General features: G+C 39.9%; 1 protein-coding gene across 8 annotated transcripts in view; it reads left to right on the plus strand.

Moving 5' to 3' along the window:
- cntln (centlein, centrosomal protein) overlaps nt 1–16977 on the plus strand; it is a 369478-nt gene that overhangs the window by 289506 nt on the left and 62995 nt on the right. For all 8 annotated transcript variants that reach the window (XM_055632370.1, XM_055632366.1, XM_055632367.1 and 5 more), the window contains one exon: nt 2770–2955. In XM_055632370.1, the coding sequence (XP_055488345.1) occupies nt 2770–2955 (186 nt within the window). The remainder of the gene's footprint in view (nt 1–2769; nt 2956–16977) is intronic.

Genomic DNA, 16977 nt, shown 5'->3' on the forward strand with positions numbered 1-16977 from the left:
AACTGATCATTTCTGAAATTAGAAGAGTTTGATAAAGCAAAATGCAAGTCTAATTATCTGAAATTACAAAAGGAGTGTGGAAGGAACGCTAGAATTCTGACATTATTGAAGAAATTAGTATTCACTACCAACCTATAGCTAGCTAATATTTTACACTCTCCACGTGGTTAATTAAAGTAAGATCACCAAATGCTGTACGAGAATCTAGGCAGGGTTCCAAATCCATCTTCCAATTGCAGAAAGATGTGGACGCAGCTCAGACCATCATGCAAACCGACATCCCTTCCATCAACTCCATCTACACTTCATGCTCCCTTGGCATGCTCACCAGCATAATCAAGAACCAGTTTCACGTCAGTCACTCCCTCTTCTCCCATCAGGCACGAGGTACAGAAGTTTGATTACGCAGACCTACAGATTCAGGGAAAATGTCTTCCCAATGTTAACAGGCAACTGAACTGTCCTCTCACAAGCTAGTGTGTGGTCCTGATCTCCCATTTACCTCACTGGAGACCTTTGAACTATCTTTAATCAGATTTTATCAGACTTTATCTTACATTAATTAAGATTGTTATATGGGAAGGGAATGGAGGGTTATGGTCTGAGCGCAGGTATATGGGACTAGGGGAGATTATGTGTTCGGCACGGACTAGAAGGGTCGAGATGGCCTGTTTCCGTGCTGTAATTGTTATATGTTATATGTTATATTAATTGTTCTATCCTTTATCTGCCTATTGTGGACGTCTTGAATGCCTTTTCTTTGACTAGATAGCACGCACCAAAAAAGTTTTTTACTGTACCTCGGTACTGATGACAATAATAAATTAAACTAAACCAACACCCCTGAAGAAGGACCCTGACCCAGAATCGTCACCAATACAGGTTCTCCTGAGATGTGCCTGACCCGCTGAGCTACTCAAGCACTTTGTAACCACATTGTCCATCACTGCCAATCCTTTAGATATCTGCTGGCCCTGTCATCTTTTATTAACAGGGTACATATACACAGTGGCTCCCAATAAAGTAGTTGGTCCTTTGAGGGCAGACTCAATTGAGTCTGATCTCTAAGCAAAATCAGCGATAGAATTCAAGCACATAATTGACGACAAGTTCACCTTCAGTTGATTACACCAAACCATGCTGCATCATGTGTCTTCATTGTGTGCTTTGCCTCCAAAATGTATTCTTTGCATTTTGGAGACAGTGTACAATGTGCAGGACAACTTATTAGCACATATAGCATTGCCAACAGGCAATGAAAATCCAGGCAAGCATACCTTTCTCTTGAGTATGCATTATCACATTATGCATGATCAGTGTATCTGAACTGATTGAAAAAAGTAAAATTTGTCATCAGTATGCCATTTAACACTCATTCTGCTTCCACTTCCACAGTACTACAAAAGAGCTTGTTCTCAAGTACAAAAAAGTTCTCCTTCTTTCCCAAGCAAGTCACATGAAGTGCATGATATGAATTAATCAGGGAATTGGATATGTACTTGAAATGGAGGCCTTTACAAACCTATTGACTGGAATGAGACTAAATGAATAGCTGTTTTCAGTGACCCAGTATTGAGATAGTGGACCAATTGGCCTCCCTTTATCTTGTTAATTATATACATTTCAGGAATTCATCATCTGTTACATGTTAAACTACAGTGAAATTGGTAGGTTAAATTAGTCTTTATATATTTTAGGAGTGACAGCACATCTTTTTGAGTGTACGAAGAAACATGCTCCCTACTTAAATCTGTTATATGCTAAATTCTCCAATTGTATTAGGACATGCATAATGCTATTTTCCATTTCAAGGCATCTTGATTTTTAATCCCGTTGCTTGCATTTGTCATTCTATTTTTTCCCACATTTCTTTAGCAGTGACTTACTTCCTTTTGTGCCATTTGCACGAAAGATATAGTTGGGCAAGAACCTGTCGTTTGCCAGAATTGGGAGGGTTAACATTTATCTTCTCTGTGTCACAATGTTACGCACTTGTCAGGAATATTTGAGGGTCTCTTGCTCCCCTATGCAAAGTATGATCAACTCACCATGCAGTTTGCTTACTGTTCCAACAGATCCCCAGCAGACATCATCTCCCTAGTCGTCATAATCAAATGCAGCCGATATTATCAAAGACTTGTCCCTTCCTGGTCATTCCTTCTCCCTGTTCTATGAAACTGGTGCACTACAATGCTGAGAATTGTATTGTGCACTCTGTATCTTCCCCTTTACTCTGTCTATGGTACTTGAATTTGATTTGATTGCATTTATGTATGGTATATCTGATCTGTTTAGATTGCATGAAAACAAAGCTTTTCACTGTACATGTGATAATAATAAACCTAAGCCTAACATAAACTTAAACCTGCAATAATAACTGCCTCCTGTGTTAGTACCAATGCTGCTGTTATGAAATTTCCACCAACATTTCCTATTTCAGATCTAAGTTAATACATTTATTGACATAAGTATTAAAATCCCAATTATGCGAGCACAATGGGATTGCTTGCTATATTTTTGTTATTATTAAAAATATATATTCTCATAATTTATTATTAAAGAACCCTAATTTAGTTTATTTAAAACTGAAGTGAAAATAGCAAACTGAAGCCCCTCCGAGCAAATTCTCTTAATATTTTTGTTCTTGGAAGCATTTGCAAAGTGGGATGTCACTTCCTCATAAAGTGAAATCTACATTAATAGCTTATTTTAACAATATCACTTTAGTTAAATCTCATTGTACTTAATAATTTTTTCCATTAATTTTAGAATCATAAACTGCATGACCTCAAAACGAAAGTGGTTGAGGCAGAATCTGCAATGGCAGAACTGGAGACAACAGCTTCACAACAGATGCACGGGCTGGCAATGCAAAGTGAACAGGCTCTGGAAACCGTTCAAAAGAAATTGACTCTTGCTAATGGAAGAGTGGAAGAATTTGTATCATTTGTTAAGGTAAGCTTTGCTCATTTTCTCTGAATTTGTAGTCAGTGTATAATGCCAGTTAAATGCCCATTTTGATTGTTACTTTCCTATTAATTTTACAATGGTAAACTTTTAAAATTGAAACAGTGTTTGAGTTTTTGTTTGAAATATCTGAAAATATTTAATTTAAAATTGATCAAAGCATATTTCTTGCAATCTCCTGAGAGAGAGAGAAACAGTCACATAGATAGGTGAAGTTTGATTAGTTATTTAACATGATGTAGATGCCATGCCAAGTGGTTTAGCAAATAATTCATTTGTTGGCAGCTTTGTGCTGTTTGCAGCACCATGAATCTCTGGTTCGGCTGTGATTCAAATGTAGCATTAGGTGCAGATAAGATGCCTGCAACTAATCCCTGGGGTTCTTAAAATAGTAAAACTACCACTTGGTTCAAGATTTGTGATGAAACATATTTGGACTGTTGAACCCAAGTAAAAGTAAGTAGCCCATGGTTGTTCATTTAGAGATTTTATTTAATAGTTTAATCCCAATAGTATTGTTATCATTCTAATAGAGTGTACGTAGAAAGTAATTTGCAGTTTCATTCTGCAATGGAACTACCCCAATTACTGTTGCTGTTTATTTTAATAACTGACATGCCTCTAACTTAAATCTAATATTGAAACATTCTCAACAGAATGACACTGAAGGACCATATAATATTTCAAATGTATAGCCAAAATTATACAATTTGTAATTTGAATGAAAGGGTTTTTTTGTAAGATCACAAGAAACATGTATTGTCATGGGAATAAAGCTATTATTTCATTTTGTAATGTTTCATAGCAACAAATGTTGATAGTTTGTTGTCATTAGAATAAAGTATCCATCCCCAAAGCCTATTAATCACATTGATTGTTCCCCTCCATTCACTGAGGCAGAGGAAGATCAGTGACTAGAGTGCAGTTCACTTCAGTAGCCACCCTTCATATTTATTTCTGTTTTAAAAGCATACTTCCGAGTATCCCAAAACCATGCTTCCATTAATATATTTGTCAATTGAAAATAAGTCACGTTGATGCTTTGTAGAATATGAAGCCAGAGCAATTGTTTAAGTTTATATTAGAAAAAAAATGAATATTATCTATTAATGCATTAAATGTGTAATGGATAGACCGAATGCTCAGGATTGTTTAATCCTCTCAAATATTGATCATGACTGGGATTTCTTAACTGTGCTCCAAGCTTTCAGTTCTCATAGCTTGACTGCCACAGGTTCACTTTTAATGTCTTATTTTTAACTGGTAGTATTAGCAGTCATTTAAGATTTCTATATGCAACGGTGGTCAGAAGTAGGGAAGGGTTGCTGAGGGGAAACCCAATTAGTCAGTGTATGTGTATTTCTGCTGTTTTTTATCATCAATATGAGTTGATAAACATCAAGAAATTACTTTACTATGATGCTTTTCAGTAGAAGTGAAGTCTGAGATAAATTCAGTTAATCTCCATCAGGATTACTTAGCCTCTGGGATTTGGACAAATTGAATCTCTGTGCACACAATACTGAATTGTGGCAGTGAATATCTATTAAGTGGTAAACAGAATAATAGGCTTGGGTGCCTGTTAATGAACAGGATGGCTTAGATCTTGCTGTTTGGGGACATTCTGTTTTGTTTATATGTAAACCAGGGATTATTCGGAACATAGCTACATTTATATCTTATTTGTAGACAAAGAAACAGATTCATAAAACTAGGTCAAAATGCAAATGATTAGCAATAAAGAATAAGAACTTTTATTTCAACCTGACAATACAACTGCTTTAATGATACAGATTTGTATACAATCATTTTAAGAGTGAATGTGCATTAGGGAAGTTCAAATAAATATTTTACAGAAATATACAGAATCACAGAAGTCATAGCATGGAAGAAAAACATTCAGCCCATCAAGTATGTGTTGGTTTAATGCATAAAATAAGCATCGTAGCTGCCGATAATTACCCATAGCCCTGAAATATCTTTCCTTTCAGGTACCTGTCCAGCTCTCTTTTGAATGTCATGATTGCATCTGCTTCCACTACTGGAATTGCATTCCACATTCAAACCATTTGCTGCATAAAAATTGTGTTCCTCCTATACTGTATTAATCTTGGTTCTTTTGACAATCCTTTTCATTCTTTGTCCCTTTGTTTGTGGCCCCACTGCCAATGGGAACTGATTCTCTATCCAGATCCTTTAAAAGTTTAAATACCTCTTTCAGATCACCTCTCAACCTCTTTTGTACTGAGAAAAATTCCAGCTTCTCCATTCCCGGGAATTAAAGTACATTATCACCTGAAGTATTTTAGTAAATCTCTTCAACCTCTCCAAGATCTTAACATCTTTTGGATGTGTAAGAAGGAACTGCAGATGCTGGTTTAAACCGAAGATAGACACAAAAAGCTAGGAGTAACTCAGTGGGACAGGCAGCATCTCTGGAGAGAAGAAATGGGTGATGTTTCGGGTCGAGACTCTGAAGAAGGGTCGAGACCCAAAACGTGGATGTTAATATGTGTTTATTGTTGTCTTATTGTATTGTATTATATGTATGACTGATGCAATTTCGTTCAGACTCCGGTCTGAATGACAATAAAAGGCTATCTATCTATCTATCTATCTATCCCTTCTATTTAGAGATGCTGCCTGTCCTGCTGAGTTACTCCAGCTTTTTGTGACTATCATCTTTTGGATGTGGTGCTTGGAAGTGATCACAGTCATGGCTGAACCTGTGTTGTATAAATCATTTTTGTGACTATCATTGCAATTTCCTTGTTCTGCACTTCATGCGTCTGTTATAAAGCCCATGATTCCAAATCCTTGCTTCATCACTTTTTAATCCTGCCTTGTCACTTTCAAAGAATTATGCACAAATGTCCCCAAATGTGACTGGTCTTGTACCCTATTTAGAATTATGCCTTCTAATTTATGTGGCACCTCCTTTTTCACAATGAAATGTTTGACATCATATTTTCTATATTAAATTTATTAAGTTGCCAGCTTGTTTGTTAATTCCACAATCATCACTTATGTGCAGTTAAAAAACATACGGTTCTTAGACAGTCGACCACGGATCACTTCTATTCTATATTTGTTGACTCTGATGTGCCTGATAGGGCAGCAGTGTAGGTCATTTGAAAGATAATAAATTTATTCTATCGTTTTCTCTGGGCTTCCATGTGCTCCTGATGAAAATGAATTTACAAGAATACAAGAATGATCCCAGGAATGAGTGGGTTAACATATGTACTCGCTGGAGTTTAGACGAATGAGGAGGGACCTAATTGAAACGTACCGAATAGTGAAAGGATTGGATAGAGTGGAGAGGATGTTTCCAATAGTGGGAGAGTATAGGACTAGAGGTCAGCCTCAGAATTGAAGGAACTTCGTTTAGGAAGTAGATGAGGAGGAATTTTGTTAGTCATTGGGTGGTGAATCTGTGGCATTCTTTGGCACAGAAGGCTGTGGAGGCCAGATAAATGGATATTTTTAAGGCAGATAGATAGATTCCTGATTAGTACGGGTGTCAGGGGTTATGGGGAGAAGGCAGTAGAATGGGGTTAGGAAGGAGAGATAGATCAGCCATGATTTAAGGTGGAGTAGACTTGATGGGCCAAATGGTCTAATTCTGCTCCTATCACTTATGACCTAATGGCCTTATGAAAATATTCACTTCTCTGTGCCATCCTGAATGTCCTTTCTCCATTTAAGTCATCATAGACTATGAATTACCGCATGTCAGTGAGATGTTATATTTTATCACTGAGGCTTGAGGGCATCTTTGGTTTATCTGTGCTTCTGGTACTGTCTTGCTGAGAACTCAGAATAGGTTGGCAGTTTTGGACATCTAATGTTAAATGTGGCTCTTGGTCTCCAGAGATAATGTTGAGATGTGGGCTTGCAAGATATATAAAGTGAACCTCTATTAATACAAGTTAATGTTGTGCAGCAAGGGTCGTTTGGTAGTGGCTCTTTGCTTTTGCATGTTTTGTTTAAGATCCAGTCCCTCGTATACTTCTGAGGGTGAGTCAGCTACAACTTGGGAGTTAGGCCTCCAAAGGATCACACACAATCATTAACTAGGTTTGAAGTGACCTGGTTCGGGAGTAAAGGCAATATAGTTTGAACTTATGTTGTTGATTAACTTCCTAATATCAATTTCTACCAACATACTTCTACACTTCTCTCTTATATGAAAACATCTACTCTGGTTCCTTAAGTTGATCAGTTTTTCATCCTTGTTGTTCTTGCCCCTTTAATTCTATGGGTTTCATGTGGCTCTTCATTGAATACCATTGAACACCTTTTGTAAGTGCATATACACACAAAGTACTGTGTTACCTTCATCAACCATTTTATTATTTTATTCAAAAAAATTATCAAAATTCCATTCTGGCTTTACTCTGGAATGTAAGAGGCTGAGGTGTGACTTTATAGAGGTTCATAAAGTAATTTGTGGCATTGATAAGGTGAATATCCGCAGCCTTTTTCCCCAGTGTAAGGGAAGAGGCACAGATTTAAGAGTGCAAAGTTTTCAAAAGGACCTGTAGGGCAACATTTTCACACAGAATGTGGTGGGTATATGGAATGAGCTGCAAGAGGAACTGATTGCAATATTTAAACAGCATTTGGACAGGTACATGGATAGGAGAGGGTTGAAGAGATATGAGGCAGACACAGGCAAGTGAGACTAGCTTGGTCGGCATGGATTAGTTATCCCAAAGGGTCTGTTCCATTGCGATATAGCTTTAAGACTCTAATCTTCACGCACGCTCACTCTGACTCTTTAACGATAGATGTTTGGAAATTTATGGCCATTATTTATGCAACTTCCACCATTGCTTGCACTTTATGTACAGCTGGCTTTTAAGCTCAATTTTTAGCTCATCTACAGTAACAAATATACATTTTTTTACTGGGACAATAAACTAAACTGATCTGTACGGAACCTAACAGACTCCGACAACAGTTTCCTCCATGGTTAAGACCGATGTAAAATATTGGATCAATATCCTGGCCATGCCTTCGTAGTTCACTTTTTGTTCCGTGATATATCTACTTTTATCTGGTCCTCTTTTATGCGTATTGGCAGCCTTTTCTTATACTTTCCCTAATTGCCCCAATTATTACTTTCTCTTTACTTTGTGTAATCAGCCTGGTTCAACTTATATGATTAACATGATGTCTGTCATGCACTCGTTCTTCATGTTTTATTTATTTATCTCTTTGAGTATCCCAGAGAGTTCTAATTTTAATTAACTTGCCTTTCTAGCTTGTGGGAAGGTACCTATGCCTCGAAATTGGGCCCTTTTGTGTGATTTGAGTGTAAAAGCAATTTTGCAGAACTTAGATTGCATTAGTGATAATTTCCAGGTGGATTAGCTTGTGGATTAATGCAAAATGCAGGAAACAGTGTGGCAATGGACATATCAATGCCTCGTAGGATCCCTTCAATTTGCATATCTTTGCCAACTTCCGTTGGGTTTGCTGCTTGTTTTATTGTGTGAAAAACGCAAGATGTAGGTCACAATTCTTCAGACACTGAAGAAGGGTCTCGACCAGAAACATCACCCATTCCTTCGCTCCAGAGATGCTGCCTGTCCCGCTGAGTTACTCCAGCATTTTGTGTCTATCTGCATGCATGGAAGTCCCTGATTTACCACATTTTAAACAGCTGAACTGCAGCAGTTCAGAAATGTCAACAGCAGCAAAATGTTATAATATCTTTCTGTAATTAGACCCTTCAGAAAGTAGTGCAATTTTCTCTGCTGGTATTGAATGAGTTTTTCTTTTATCTATAGACAGCACTATTATTGGAGAAGATGAATAGGTCAGTGTAAATATTACATTTTATGATGCATTCTGAAATATTTTAATCTTCCTCACACCTTATCAAATCAGTTGGTCAATCACTGGCCAAGTTCACGTGACAGATTTGAAAACAGCTGAGTATCTGAGATTTCCTATTTGACATTGGTCCAATACTAGCCAAAGTTCTATCATTGTCAGGTACCTGCATTGTTTAGGTATGTTATAATACTTACCTTCAGAGGCGCTGCAGTTCTGCCACTGGCCGTGTGCACGACTTTGGCGCCTTTGAGGGGGGGGGCGGGATTAAAATGCTGCTTTCTCCTGCCTGTCGGAGTCGATCTTTCTCAGGCTGTTAAGCTGCTGAAGAATAATCGATCCGACTTGCGTTCTCGGAAGTTTTTTTTTTAAATTGCGGGACAATTTAATCCCTGGAGTAAAATAAAAAAGCTACTTCTAGCGCCGTCAACGCCGACAACGGGACGATCTCACGTAGGGGACAAAACATAATGTAAGCTGTTTATTTTACATATAAACTTGCTTCTTAGGATTACTTTAATCCAAATTTCATCGGCAAAAATGTGATTATGGCCCCATAAGAACCGGCAGTGTTTTTCCTGCCGATATGGGAGTTCAAATTCACCACAACCGCAACGTTACAAATGATCGCGTTCCACAAAATCTCACTCGCAAGATGATTTAAATGCCCATTAAACACTAAATTTCTTCCATTTGGCCTATAAATTTAATACAATGAGATTTTAAAATCATGTTATGTTGTGAATTCTTGTGCGAATGTTATTTGGACACAGGCTATTTAAAAATGTTAACCTTTTCTTAAGAAATTGGATTGAATTCCCACCCCACCCCCCACCCCCACCCCCCACACATAAACACAACCTAAAAAAACAAAACCTTAGCTAGACAAAACGAAAAAAACAACACAAAAAAAGTAAAAACAAACGGACTGCAGGCGAGCCGCAGCCATTCACCAGCGCCGCCACTTCCGGAATGGATAGATGTTTAGATCTAGTAATTGAATTTCAGGTCACCCAAGTAAGATTGTTTCATATTTGTTTCAGAATGCTTCAATCTATAATAACTGAAAATTTCATTCAGTTCTCTTAATTTTTAAGAAAGTTATGGCCTTTTGACTGTCCTCGATCACAGCTTTTGAGTTAAGTCAATGGAAAAGCAATAGGGAACAAGATTCTAATTTCAGAGTATGAAAATTGCCATAACTTTTTTAATATTGAAGATATGAAAGTGAATTAGATGTCAAAGTAAACTTATTTTTATGCTTTATCTGATGGGATAAATTGCAGACTTGATTTTTAAAATCTCAAAATTTTGTAACATTGCTACATTGTTGTCTGAGAAAATCCTAGAATAGGTGGAATTTGTGGAGGAGAGAAAATGATGTTAATATTATGCATCAGTGCTTATTTTCACAATGAATGGGAGGGGTGAGTGGCAGAATGCTAAAAATAATAAGCAGATTGATTTGCTAAATTATGAGTCTCTTTCAAAATGATCATACTGCCGGTGGATCTTAAAATTAGGGTTCTGTGTTAATTGTTGACTTTGAAACTTTCAGAGTTATCAACTAAACGTTAGCCAAAGAATGAAAGAACTGTACAGCACTAAAACAGGCCCTTCTGCCCACCCTGTCCATGCCGAACAAGTTGGCATATTGGGCCACTTACAGTTACCTGCAATTGGTCTATGGCCCACTAAACCCTTCCTCTACATATATTTGTCCAATTGTATCCACCTCCATATCTTCCTCCAGCAACTCATTCCAGATACCAACCCCTGTGTGAAAAAGTGTTCCTGAGGTCCTTCGTAAATATCTGGTGCATCACGGTGCAGCAAGGAGTTGCTGCCTTACAGCACTTGCAGCGCCGGAGATCCGGGTTTTAATCCCGACTACTTGTGCTGTCTCTACGGAGTCCGTACGTTCTCTCCGTGACCACGGGTTTTCTCCAAGATCTTCGGTTTCCTCCCACACTCCAAAGACGTACAGGTTTGTGGGTTAATTGGCTTGGGTTTGTATGCTTGGTATCAGTGTAAATTGTCCCTAGTGTGTGTCGGCTTGTGTTAATGTGCGGGGAGTGCTGGTCGTTGCAGACTCGACGGGGCCGATGGGCCTGTTTCCACGCCATATCTCTAAACTAAACTAAACTAAAATCTGCTTTCTCACCTTAACCTATGCCCTCTAGTTTTAGAACCCACTGCCTTGGGAAAGTGACGAATAGTCTTTATTCACATCCTTCATGATCTTTTATACATCAATACAACACCCTCACTGCTGCCTGGGCTCCAATGAAAAATGTCCCAGCCTGTCCAACGTCTCCCTTCAACTCAAGCCTGCAGGCTTCGGTAACATCCTGGTGAATCTCCTCTGCATCTTTTCCTCCATAATGTCATCCTTCCTATTGCTGGATACCAAGAACTACGCACAGTAAATGGCAGTCTGGAATACCACAATAATTGCTTGCCTCCTTCCTTGCAATCTGCTCACTTTATGAAAAGATCCTATTAAACTAAAGAAAATGTAAACCCATCACCTGAAAAGTGTATGGAGTATATTTGCAAAATTTAATAAATGAAGATGCTGTAATCTTGAGTAAAACACAATGTGCTGGAGGAACTCAACGGGTCAGGCAGCATCTGTGGAGGGATTGGAAGATACAACCCGATGTGGAAGATGGGTCCTGACCCGATGTGTCATCTGTCCATTTGCTTCACAGGATGCTGTCTGACTGACTGAGATCCTGCAGCACTGTGTTTTGTGAAGTATATTTGATTCCCCATGCCAGGCAGGAAATCTCTTTGAAAAACATAATCTCCCTTCAACTCTGAGGGGGCAACACAGTGGTGCAACTGGTAGAGCAGGTGCCTGATATTGCCAGAGACCCGGGTTCGATCCTGACGTCGGGTGCTATCTTTGAGCAGTTCTCCCTGTGACCTCCTGGGTTTCTTCCAGGTGCTTCGGTTTCCTCTCACACCTCAAAGACGTGCAGATTTGTAGGTTAATTGATCTCTGTAAATTGTTCCTAATACGGAGTGGATGTAGAAAGTTTATGAGTGTAAATAGGTGATCAATTGACAACGTGGACTCAGTGGACCGAAGAGGATGTTTCAATGCTATATCTCAAAACTAAACTAAATTAGGCTATTCGAGGAATTGCCTCTACTGTGGGAGCTGGTAAAGAGGTACCTCAAAGGCTCAGCAATAGTTTCTGAGCAATGAAACCCGTATCACGAAAAATAATTTTAAAAACAGAATTGACAACACAGTCTGAATACATCAGCTCCAGAGGATTTTAACTGTACATAACTAAATATGACTTCTGTAACTTAATTATCTCCCAACTTATTTTGTACATTAATTAGTCTCATTTTTCTATAATATTCTATTAACCAATCTCTATAATGAATTACCAAATTTCTAAGTTCTCTGTAATGCATTCTTGTATCCTGTGTAACCTCCATTTACTCGCTGATATGTACTATTCATTACCATATGAAACACGTTCTAACTTTATCTGTATTTCTTCATAATTCATGCTGGATCTATTACATATGAACGGTGTAGTTAGTAAAATTGATTATAAATTATGAGCAGTAATAATAAATACTGCTGCTCATCACTAGAAATTGTTCTATAACTGTTTCCATTTTATTTAAAATCTCAAGATAAATTACTTATTTGGATCAATCATGTAATTCCTTTATCTTTCTAATTTATCATGTTTTTTTCTATTCCCCTATGCATGATTAATACATATTCATTTGTCAAAATCTTGCACAGAATTTGAAGTCTTGATCTACTTTGCCTTAGAAGAACAAAAGCTGTCCTATTTGGTACCCGGACGTGGCGCCGACGGACGAGAAGCCGAAGCAAAGAAGTCGAAAATAAAGAACCGAGTGGATACGAGGCCGAAACGCCAATAAACCATAAGAGTACAAAGACGAAACGCCTACTAACTGAAAGGATGGGACGCCTAAATGCAAACTAACCGAAAGGGCGGGTCGGGTGGAGCGGAGGTGTGGGACAATGTTCATCCCTTCACAGTGATGTGATGGATGCGGGGGTCTGGACCAATTGCTGATAAGTCCCGCCCCCCGGCAACGTGTCCGTTATTGGACTTTTCTGTTGAGTGGCAGTCGGTCCATTGCCGTGTAGGCGACGCCGCCTTTCGGGACAGAGCGGCCATTCGGTAAGTTTGCTTTTAGGCGATGCAGCTTTTCGGATCGTTGGCTTTTAGGTAGCCGGCCCTTTCGGTTTGTTTGCATTTAGGCGTCCCATCCTTTCAGTTAGTTGGCATTTCGTCTTCGTACTTTTTTGGTTTATTGGCGTTTCGGCCTCGTTTCCATTCGGTTCTTTGGCTTCAACTTCTTAGCTTTGGCTTCTCGTCCGTCGGTGGCACATCCGCACACAGTCCTATTTCCCTGAAGATGATGGTGAATGTTGTGATTGATGTCTGCCTTCTCTAAAGACTAGTTCATCTGAAATTGGAAATGGCATGTGCTTTGTCATGCTCAATACTTGTACAGTTGGGCCGGAAGGTTAGAAAACTGGTTTTGCAGATGTTTGGTTAAAAACCCATTATATCATATTCTTCAGGTAACAAGTTGATGTTGGCATAAAAGATAGCATAAGTTTAAAATGTGCATACAGGTTTACAGCAGCGAGATGTCTGAAATTAGAAAGCCTTTGTTTCTGAAGTGGAAGAGATTGTCTTGACGATTATCTCCACTCTAGCGGGAAACATGTTGGAGGTCGTGTATTGTGGTGAAATGGTTGAGATGAGGGTTTGGGAGGTGACATAGCCATTCTTGACTGAGATGGACTGAGTTTGCAATGAGATGGATATTTGTACAATGCATCAGCCAGAATGTAGCAGATGCAAGATGGAGACTAATTTCAGTGGTCAAACAAATTTGAGAACAATGCTCCCACTTATCTGACAGAGTCAAAAGTGGTTAAAAGCCATACAGCAAGCAATCGGGCCCTTCAGGCCAACTTGTCCATGCTGAACAAATCTACTCCAATCTACTCCAATCCCACCTGCCTACATTTGGCACATATCCCTCACAATTTTTCATATCCGTGTACCTAAAAGTGTTTTAACTGTGTTATAGTACTTGCCTCAACTACCTCCTCTGGCAGCTTGTTTCAGATACCAACACCCTCTGTGTGAAAAAGTTGCACTTTAGATTATTTTGAAATCTTTCCCCCCTCACCTTAAACCTATGTACTCTGGTTCTTGATTCTCCTACTCTGGGTAAAAAAAACTTTGTGCATTCAACTATCTAAAACTCTTATGATTTTATACACCTCTGTAAGATCACCTCAGCTTCCTGCAGGAATGAAGTCCTAGCATGCTCAACCCCTCCCGATAACTCAGGCCCTTGAGTCCTGGCAATGTAAATCTTCTCTGCATTATTTCCAGCTTAATGACATTCTTCCCATAGCAGGGTGAGTAAAACTGAATAAAATACTCCAAATGTGGCCTCACCAATGTGTTGTACAACTGTAACATAACGTCCCAACTTCTGTACTCAGTACCCTGACTGATGACGGGCAATGTGCCAAAAGTATCTTGACTACCCTATCTACTGTACCCATGACACCACTTTCAGGAACTATCAAAAGACAATGTTCATTATGCCATGCTCGTAATTACTCTAAGCATGTTGTTGAAACATAATATAGGTTGGACTTAGCCAACTTTGCCAGTAGGTTGTGTCTGCCATGTGGATATTAAAGCTGATACATAGGCGGGCCTGTGCATAAGCATCAGTCAGCAGGTACAAACTCTTGCACACAACTCCTGCTTACCATCCTATCCTTCCTTTATCCAAGACATCCACCCTGTTGAAATTTTCAGTCAATCCCATTTCCAGAACCTCTGCATATTAGTTTATTTTAAGTACTAATTCCAATCCCTAACTTTTATGTCGAAGCAGCTGAAGTTTTGGTGAACCAGGGATGCCATTCCTCTGCAGTTGGCTTGGATCTGGGTTGATTGATCGTCAAAAAACATAATCATCTTTCTTTCTGCTGGAGATAGACACAAAATGCTGGAGTAACTCAGCGGGTCAGGCAGCATCAATGGAGAAAAGGAATGGATGACCTTTCGGGTTGAGACCCTTCTTCACACTGAGAGTCAGGGAGGGGGAAACAAGAGATAAATGACCGTGACCTTCAGCTGGACATGACAGCAACAACCTAAAAACCTCTTTATACCTATTGACTGCAACCGTACAAAGGTTTCTTGGTCAAAATGGTGCCTTGATGTCAATAGCAGCCAGTTTCACCACAGCTCTGGATTCCAGCTCTTTTACCCTTATTTTGAAACTATGGCAGAGATACTGCCTGTAAGCAAATCACTTTTGAATCACTTGATAACACGGTCAACAACACATTCCATCAACTTGATGATTGATAACATTGTAATGAGTGGGATTGGAATTGTTCTGTTTTTGTAGACAATGTATTTTTCCACGTTGTGGCATGGATATAGCTGTGCTGGAGCAGCTTGGGTGAGGTGTGACTAGTTCTGGACCACACGTCTTTATCAGGTTGACAAACCATTAAGTAATTCAGTGTAAGTGGTGTTTCAGCTGTTTCATGAAATCATGTATAGCATCTCCAATTGGCTACAAACCAGCTTCTGTAATGGTGAGAACCTCTCAAGAAAACTGAAGTAGATTATCTATTTGGCAATTCCGGCTGCAGATGTTTGCAATTGTTTCAACTATGACTTTGATGCTTGTTTAGCTTGATAAAATGTAAAGTGGGAGAAATTACCAGGGTCTGAAGTTATTGTAAGGCTGAGGGAGTGATGGAGTACAATTCTATTGTTGATGAGTCACAAATCCCCTTGTTGACTGAGTATAATGTCCATCATGAGTATGCTGGTAATTGACAATAAGAAACAATTACATAGATTAAATGTAGTCGGGGCTCAGAATTAAGCAATACTTCTAAATACTTCCAAAGAGAGAGTGACCGGTTCCAGTGGCTGCGAGTTGGCTGCCTCGCCTGCAGTGGGCTCGGTGTTTCAACTTTTTTTTTTTTTTTTAAGCATGTCCAAAAGTATGTTTTAGTGTTTCTCTGTTAGTCTTGTGTGGGGGGTGGTAGGGGGTAATAAGGGGAAACTGTTTTTTCAGGCACCTACCTTGACGGAGATGCGATTTTCTTCCTTGTCGCTTCTTTGCCCCCCCCCCCCTCCTCGGGCCTTACAGGTGGTTTGGTGAGGCCTTTCCCAGAGTCGGGCCCAGAGCTTCAGTGGCGGCACAGCGGGGACTTTAACATCACGGAGCGGGGCGACAACTTGCTGGGGGTCGCCAGAGAAGCGCTCCGATTGCTGGCCTGCGAAACATGTTGGAGCTTCGGTCTTTGGAGCTTCTGGCGGCAGGGGTGGAGCTGACCTTCCATCGTGGAGCGGGCGATCCCTTGCCGGGGTCACCGGAGAAGAGCTCTGACCGCCAGCCTGCAGCCTACAACATCTTGAAGCTGCCGTCTCCGGTAAGGAGGTGGCCGATTTGGGAGCTCCGGACCGCGGGGTGTGCTCGTCCTGTCCCGATGTCGCCGTTCAGACCATCGGGCCATCCGTAGCGGCGACTACGGAAGGTCAGGCCCCGACCACGGGTGAACAAGGGAGGAGGAGGAGGAGGACTGTGTGAACAATATTGCCTTCCACCACAGTGAAGAATGCTGTGGTGGATGTCTGTGTTGAATTATTTTGTGTATTATGTTGCGTATTATGTCCTTTTTTAATTGTAACGCTGCTTGGTAAATTCATTTCTCTGCATGTTATGGTGCATGTGACAAATAAATCTGAACATTGGATAGATCTTTGAAGATAGACACAAAATGCTGGAGTAACTCAGTGGAACAGGCAGCATCTCTGGAGAGAAGGAATAGGTGACAACATACCTTGATTAGATTTTGTAGTGGAGAACATGCTGGCTTAAATCGAAGATAGACTCAGGATGCTGGAGTAATGGGCCTGGCCCACTTAGGCGAGTTTTCAGGCGACTGTCAAGTTTTAGCCGGTTGCTGAAAACCCAGCGACTGGAACGGTGTCTGTCAGAGTGGAACACACACACACACATACTCCTTCACCAGCTGGTTATGCAGACGGGTGACAGGGCAAGCAGGGGGAGCGCTGTCTGAGAGGGGAGGAA

The sequence above is a fragment of the Leucoraja erinacea genome, chromosome 3, assembly GCF_028641065.1.
Source record: "Leucoraja erinacea ecotype New England chromosome 3, Leri_hhj_1, whole genome shotgun sequence".
NCBI classification, from domain to species: Eukaryota; Metazoa; Chordata; class Chondrichthyes; order Rajiformes; family Rajidae; genus Leucoraja; species Leucoraja erinaceus.